This window comes from Octodon degus, unplaced genomic scaffold (genome assembly GCF_000260255.1).
Source record: "Octodon degus isolate 3935 unplaced genomic scaffold, OctDeg1.0 scaffold00001, whole genome shotgun sequence".
In the NCBI taxonomy this organism is placed as follows: domain Eukaryota; kingdom Metazoa; phylum Chordata; class Mammalia; order Rodentia; family Octodontidae; genus Octodon; species Octodon degus.
This window is the reverse complement of record NW_004524577.1, coordinates 7,935,236-7,942,944: the sequence shown is the minus strand read 5'-3', so window position 1 is coordinate 7,942,944 and position 7,709 is coordinate 7,935,236. Positions and strand designations below refer to the sequence as shown.

Genomic DNA, 7,709 nt, shown 5'->3' with positions numbered 1-7,709 from the left:
TTGCTTCTCCAGTGCAGGGGTGTGGGGCGTGGCTTTGGCGGGCCTGCCCTTCCCAAACTTCCCTGTAGCCCACCCCCTTGGGGAATCTTGTGCAAGCGCTGCCTATTGCCTGTTGTTGCAGTGGCTCTGGGCTAGGGCTCCTGTGTCACCACGTGCTCCCCCCTGGGTGGTGTCCTGCTGCTCCTCACAACCGCATGCACATCGGTTGCTTGGCATTGTCTGCTTCAGAGTCACTGTCAACCACTCCCAGGTAAGCCTGCAGATATTGTGACTTGTTAATTTATTGAGATTTTTTTTTTGGCTGAAATCAAGTTTTACTTTTTTTAATGTATTTGGTACAGGGTCTACAGGGTCTCACTACATAGATCAAACTCGTAGTGATTCTCCTGTTTTCAGCCTCCCAAGTGCTGGGATTACAGGCGTGCGCCACCGTGCCCAGTCTCAGTCACCATCTCAGCATGCCACGAGAGCGGGCTGGCGTGGCAAGTCAAGGATTGAACCCAGCCACTGTGCTCTGCATGAGCATGCGCCTTAGTCCGCTGAGCTATCAGGTCGGCCCTAGTTTTACTTTAGAGTTTAGAGACTTGGTACAAGTTAGTGCTCCAAAGGAACCCAGGGCGAGCTAGGCAAGAGCTGTACCTCCGAGCTACCACCCAGCCCTGACCCCTCTTTGAACTGGAGGGTAAACTCAGCGTGTGAGCTGCCAATAGGCTATTTAGGTCTTTCACCATCTGCCCCCCATTATCTCCTGGAGGGTGAGTGTGAGGTTTGGGTGGAGCTTGGCTGTGGGGTTTTTTGAGTCAGGGTCTCGCTACGGAGTTCTTGCAGAAATCTCACAACATGTGAGGCATTTGTGGCCAGGCAAGGCTGGGCCTGTACCTCAAGAGCCCACGGGGGAAGATCTCAGGCAGGGACTAAAGGGAAGTGGGTGAGTGAGTGGGTTTGGGGAACTAGGACCACACCTGAAAGTTGGCTATCCCCTTCCAATAGTCAAAGTATTCCTACGCCATTGCCTTTTGAGGGCCTTGAAACAAAATATTCTAGCTGTGCACATTATTTGGTGAGGCATGGAGGTCTGAAACTTGTCACAAATGGCAGGAGTATAAGGGCAAGGCCTGCTGAGCGATCCGGCAGGCAGTGGGGGAGGCTCAGCCTTCTGGTGTGTGTGAGGTGGGCGCTCAGAGAGTGAAGACAGGGTTCTGGCCCTTTTGCCAGGGGGAGAGCACAGCATGACCTGTGGTGAGGAGGACTCGCTGAGTCACTGAGCTGGGGGAGGTGCTCAGCCCCCTCAAGTGGCCCAGCTGGGGTGGCAGATGGTGGAAAGGCCTCAGCCATGGGGAGCAGGGGCCATCCAGGAAGGAGCTGATGGAGCTCTTCCCAGAGCCTGCCTCCAGCCTCTCACGCCTTGTAGAGTTCTGATCTCCGCAGTGGGACCCCAGAGCCTGGCCCACACCTCCACCTGCAGCCCGAGCCCTTCCTCTCTCCCCAGCTGGCTTCCTGGCTGGGCTTGTACCCTGCAGAGAACCTGGCAGAGGAGCTGCTGGAGAACCTTCACTTGGCTCTGGGAAGCCTGCTTCACTGTGCTTCTAGCCCCGCAGCTGGCGTAACGCGAGACCTTCCTGTCCAGTAAATGCTAAAGCCAGGTCAGGCCGGGACTGGCCGGTGGTGCTGCCCTGGATAAAAAAAATTGGGCCTCAAGCGTGACCAGTATCCTGTGTACAGTAGAACACAGTTCACGCGCAGCCTGGCTCTCTTAAAATGAATAAAACTTCATTTTATTTTGTGGTACTGAACACAGGGCCTTCACAGGAAGCTACATCCCCAGCCCTTTAAAAAAAGTTTTTTGCTTCAAGACATACTTTGGAGGGCTGGGAGATAGCTCAGTAGAATAAGTGCTTGCCTGGCAAGCGCAGGGTCCTGAGTTCAATCCCTGGTACCGCCAAAAAAAAATAAATAAAAATAAAAAATAGACATACTTTGGCTAAGAAACTGAGTTACCAACTTATAATCTTACTACTTCAGCTTCCCGGAGTGCTGAGGTGGATGCAGGTATCTGCTACCTGTCAAGTTCATCCATGTCTATTTTGTAGCTAAAGAAATAGGTACAGGGGGGTCAAGGGACTTGTCTAGGGTCACCCATCGAATAAGGCTTAGGGGCACTATCCAGATAGTCCCCACTTCCCAGAAAAGGGAGAGAGAGAAGGCAGGGATGAGAGTGGAAAGAAAGCAGAGCCAGCAAACCAGAAAGGGGTCCCCTTGCTCTTAAGCAGCAGGCGTGAGAACTCTGAAGGAGGAAAGCCACCTCCCTACAAGTTAGGAGCATTAACTTAAAGCAGAAATGAGTCATAGAAAAATAGCGAGGTCACATACAGTGCAGAATTACGAGGTAATCTTCCACTGTAAAAAGTATCAGGAAGCCGCCACCACTTTCAAACAAAACAGGAAGGAAACATACAAGGATAGAATAGTAAATCAGGGTTGTAAACCTGGGTAGGCTAACTTGGCATCCCTCTCCCATCTGAGTCTTAACTGCTTAGAGCTCTACTGTCCAACAATGGATCAACCAGATACATTTGGCTATTTAAAAGTTTTCTTTTTTTTTTTTTTTTTTTTTTTTTTTTTTTTGTGGTGGTACTGGGAATTGAACTCGGGACCCTGCACTTGCCAGGCAAGTACTTATTCTACTGAGCTATCTCCCCGGCCCTATTTAAAAGTTTTGGGGTAATTTTTTTTTTTTTCCTGCGCTTGGGATCAAACAACAATTTCGCTAAGTTCTACCACTGAGCCACACTCCCAGCTCCCCAAATTAGTTAATATTAAAAATTTATCACAGCATGATGGTACATTGCAGCTACCTAGAGAGACTGAGGCAAGAGGATCACAGTTTAAGCTTGGCCTGGGCCACAAAGCAAGACCCTGCCTTAAAAAAATATAATCAACAGGGCTGGGGAGATGGCTTAGTAGAATAAGCACTTCCCTGGCAAGCGCAAGGGTCTGAGTTCAACCTATAGGATTCCGAGTATAGCTGCTGAGCTAGTAGGGAAAGAGGTCATGTAGCAAAGGTGCAAGGAGAGAACAGGGAGGTCTTGGGAAAGGAATGGGCCTCAGAGCACCCGGGGAGGCTCATGCCTATCTGGCCTTACCTAAAGGGGTTTGTGCCTGAGGGAGGTGTGCAGGCCTGGCCTTGCCGATCTAAATCAAGACCTGGTTTTCTTCAGCTGTGCCCCCTACCACAATTCCTTTTTGTTCCTTTTTTCTCTACTCAGATTTTTTTTAGATACATTTTAGATATACATAATGATAACATTCATCATAGGGAATTTGTTGGGCTGGGGAGATAGCTTAGTGGAATAAGAGCTTGCTTAGCAAGTGTAAGGTCCTGAGTTCAATCCCTGGTACCACCAAAAAACAAAAAACAAATATATTGCAAACATGTATTTTGTGGGGCCTGGGAAATGGCCCAGTAGAAAAGGAAAAGCGCTTGCCTGGCAAGCGCAAGGGCCTGAGTTCAATCCCCAGTTCCTCCAAAAAAAAAAAAAAAAAAATTTTTTTTCCTATACATGATAGAACTTTATTTTTTCCTCCATTTCCCTACCTTCTCTTCAGCCCCTCCCTCCGTCCCCATTGACCAAAGCTTTGTTTCCATGTTGTCCTTCTTTCATCTTTTCTTTTTAGCTTTCTTTCTCCCTCTCACTTCTCTTGTTCCCCTCCCCATTCGAACATTTTCTTCCATGTTACAATACCTGTTGTACATCTTGGTCCTCATTTATACTTTTGGTTTCTCACACGGGGGTGGGGGAAAGCAGTATCTACACACGTGTCCAGTTTATTCCACATAAAAGAATGATCTGAAGGTGTATCCTTTGACCTACAGATGGCTAGAGTTTAACCTCCTTTATGGTGGAGTACTCCATTGTATGAAACAACCACATCAGCCGGGCGTGGCTAGCACGGGGGAGGCTGAGGCAGGAGGATCAGTGCACGTTTGAGACCAGTCCGGACTACAAAGTGAGCTCCACGCCAGACTGAGCTGCCTAGTGCGACCTTGTCTCAAAACGACGCAATGAATAAGAACAACCACTTCTTCTTTGTCCATTCACCAGCGGATGGGCATTTGGCTCCAGCCGCCACGCCGATGTCTTTATTTTGTGTTGACTTCTTCTCAAGCTCAGTCCCTCTCTGTGCATTAATTTTGATGGAACTTAACTGCCTGTTTCTACAAGGCACAGCTGCTATCTGGCTGTTGGCAGTGTTGTCATGTGAGAGTATGGGCCCAGGGTTGTGTCGTGGGGCTCTTTAATTCTTGGAGAGAGGCAGGAGTTGGGAGCTTGCGACAACGCAGAATTTCTTATTTGGCAGTCCTGGGATTGAATCAAATGGTACAGGCTGCATGGTCAAGGAACACTCTTCTCTCAAGGTGTTTTTCAGTCTTGGGTCTGTGTTGTTTGGTTTTCTGCTTCCTTCTGCCTGTTTCCTGTGCAAAGCCACAAGCTTGGCAGGTCACTGCCCTTTCTCACCTAAATGGGAGACCAGTGAGTAGCAGAGTGAGGAACTGCTCCTTTCTATGGTGGCTTCCAAAATGTCTGATGGGGAGGGAAGCATGGTGGGGCCTCGAAATCCTTGCAGTCAGAGAATTGAAGCAGGAGGAACGCCGAGAGTCGGAGATGATCAAAAGAAAAAAAAAACAAAACAAAAACAAAAAAACCATGTCTACTGGCTTCAGGTGTAGCTCAGAGGTACAGTGTTTGCCCAGTACCCTCTATGTGATCCCTAACTGCGTTCCATCCCCAGCCCTGAAAGGTAAAAAAGAAGAAAACCTGGCCATAACCTCTCAGAAGGAGGCTCTGAGTTACTGAGCAAACTTAATTGCCTTTATCTGACTCAGAGGATGAGCTCAAAGTCCAAGAGAGAGGGATGAGCAGGGGGTAGGGTGTGTGACATTCCCAAGCAGGCCAAGCCCAGGTTAAACCGCCCAGGATTCAGGGTGGGTATAATACAGAATCATTACCCTTCTCCCTACCCTTCTGCTTTTTTCTTCCCCGTCACAGGGAGCCAAAGAAGATCACAGACAGGAGAGAGAAAACTAGAATGGAAAATACCGGGCCAGCGCCAGCTCCGTTTCCAGACTCAGTGTAATTTGTTTTATGATTTGGGGGAAGATGGCCAATTTCAGTTTGGTCCCTGATACAGAGTTCGTGGACAGAGGCAACATTCTGTCAAATGCTTAAGAACCGAGTTGTTTATGAATAAAAGCATTTGTGAACCGAGGTATAGGCCGCCTGACAAATGGCAGCATTGGTTTGGCCAGGGACACTTTCCAGGGTGGGCGGTGTCATAACTGTTGACTCCTGGATTGCACAAAGCACAGGAAGTAGGCGGAGATCTGTGAATACCCTGGTTATAGGCCCAGCCCTGAGTACAGCCAGCCCCATGATCCCTTGAAGTTCAAAGTTTGGCGGCCTCTAGAGGAACCAGAGAGCTCTGCAGAGCACTGCTTTCTGCGGAGCGCTGGGCAATGTACACTTACTGCTGCTTCCAAAATCCAACCTCTGCCAGCTCAAAAGTGGAGCCTTTTGGCCTAAAGCCCCCGCTGGTGCAGCAGGCAGCAGAGGAGGGGCAGTGCAGGAAGGTGGGGTGCAAAAGGAAGTGGGGTCAGAGCTGGATGGGCCTGTCTTCCTGGGTGGGAAGAAGAGAGGGGGAGGGTCAGGGAGATAGCTCAGTGGCTTGAACACCTGCCTGGCAAGCACAAGGTCTTGAGTTCAATCCCCAGTTTAAAAAAAAAAAATTGAAGGGGGGAAGAGGGGTTCTGGAGACAGGAAAGGAGGGCCCCGTCTCACCCTTGGCCGGCTTGTTCATTCCGGGTCCCTGCCACCTGTCTGCCTTGCCTTGCCCTTAGGTTCTCCCGATCCACCATGGCCAATGTGGAGTCCATCATCCGCATCCCCCCGTACTACTACATCCACGTGCTAGACCAGAACAGCAATGTGTCCCGCGTGGAGATTGGGCCAAAGACCTACATCCGGCAGGACAATGAGAGGTTGGTAGGGGGCCGTCCAAACCCACCGGCCTGGTTGAGCGCACTGTCCTCCCTGTTCCACACACAAATGGCCCTGGCTGGGGTGTTTGCCATCTCTTTTGGGGTGGAGATCTGGCTCTTCTGGGTCCTCTTACTCCTTCTCATCATCCAACAGGATACTGTTCTCCCCCTCGCCCATGGTGACTGTCCCTCCACGCCACTACTGTGTAGTGGCCAACCCTGTGTGCCGGGACGGCCAGGGCTCCGTGCTGCTCGACGTCACAGGGCAAGTACGGCTCCGCCACGGTGACCAGGAGATCCGGCTGGCGCAGGACCCCTTCCCCCTGTACCCAGGGGAGTCGCTAAAGGAGGTATGTCTTGTCCCCGCTCCACCTGTCCTGAGGGAAAGCGAGCCCTGCTGGAGGGAACACAAATTGGGCTGGGAGGGACATGCCCTGTGCCCTGGTTCTCCCTGGCGGGGCCGATTCTGGCCCCCACATACCTTCCCTGGGGCCCCACCCTCCTCCCGGGCCCAGACTGACGCAGGGCTTTGAGAGCCGCCAGCCCACTCACCACCTGGTCCTCCAGAGGCCCACACTCTGCCAAGGTCACGCCCTTGATTCTCTTAGACAATGATAGACACACAGGCCGTGACACAGCAGTAATGGCCATGGTGCTGTTCCATTCCCAGGAACCCTTCGCAGGCTTGGACTTCCGGCCAGGGCCTGGTCCTTGCTATTCTCGGACCCTCGACCAAGCGAGTGGGCAGGCCGCCTTCCTTCCTTCTTGACCTTCTTGCCATTTTGTTCCTTTTAGTCCTAAGGTTCCTGGGGCTGGTGAGATAGCGCAGGGGTCTAAAGTGCCTGCGTAGGCAAGCTTAGGCAGGCGCAGGGAACCACAGTTCAATCCCTGGCACCACATGCTGCGCCAGACCTGCCATCAGGGTAGGCTGAGCCGCCCCCCCAAAAAAAGGAATTCTAAGTTTTCTTTGCTAACCAGTGCTACTGCTGTTGCTCTGGCTCCTGCTTCTCCTCCTCTTCTTAAAAAAGATTTATTTATTTATTTGGTACAGGGTCTTGCACTACAGCTTGAACTCATAGTGATTCTCCTGTCTCAGCCTCCCTTGGGCCAGAGAGATAGCTTCATAGAGTAAGTTCTTGTCTGGCAACTGCAGGGTCCTGAGTTCAATCCCCAGGACCACTAAATAAATAAATAAATAAATAAATAAATAAATAAATAAATGGAAGGAAGGAAGAAAGGTAGCCACCTCTGGACTTCCCAATGGGGGCCTGCCCCTTAGCTCAGTTGTTTAAGTGCCTGCTCATGCAAATGCAGTCAGGCGCAGGATACCGCAGTTCGATCCCCGCCTCCACCTGCCTTACCAGACTTCCCTTAAGGCAGCCTGAGCCAGCCAAAAAAAAAAAATCACTCTCAGCCTCCCAGCACTGGCATTATAGATGTGCACTACCACTCCCGCTTTCAGTAGTACCACTGTACGCAGTGCCAGAGATTGAACCTGGGTCCTTGACCAGGCGGTGCTTGGCCCACTGAGCTATCTCCCCAGCCCCTCCTTCTCCTCTGCACTTTTTTTTTTTTGCTTTTTTTTTTTTTTTTTTTTTTTTTTTTTTGGGTGGGGAATTCGTATTTTGTCCTTCAAAATGAAAACTTTTGGTCCACCTTAGGTAGCATTTTG

The 7,709-nt window shown here is 50.6% G+C and overlaps 1 protein-coding gene across 1 annotated transcript in view; it reads left to right on the top strand.

The window, feature by feature from the left end:
* Mvp (major vault protein) overlaps nucleotides 1-7,709 on the top strand; it is a 33,558-nt gene that overhangs the window by 6,410 nt on the left and 19,439 nt on the right. The window contains exons 2-4 of the mRNA XM_023709836.1: nucleotides 5,049-5,132; nucleotides 5,897-6,037; nucleotides 6,192-6,387. Coding sequence (XP_023565604.1) covers nucleotides 5,049-5,132; nucleotides 5,897-6,037; nucleotides 6,192-6,387 — 421 coding nt within the window. The remainder of the gene's footprint in view (nucleotides 1-5,048; nucleotides 5,133-5,896; nucleotides 6,038-6,191; nucleotides 6,388-7,709) is intronic.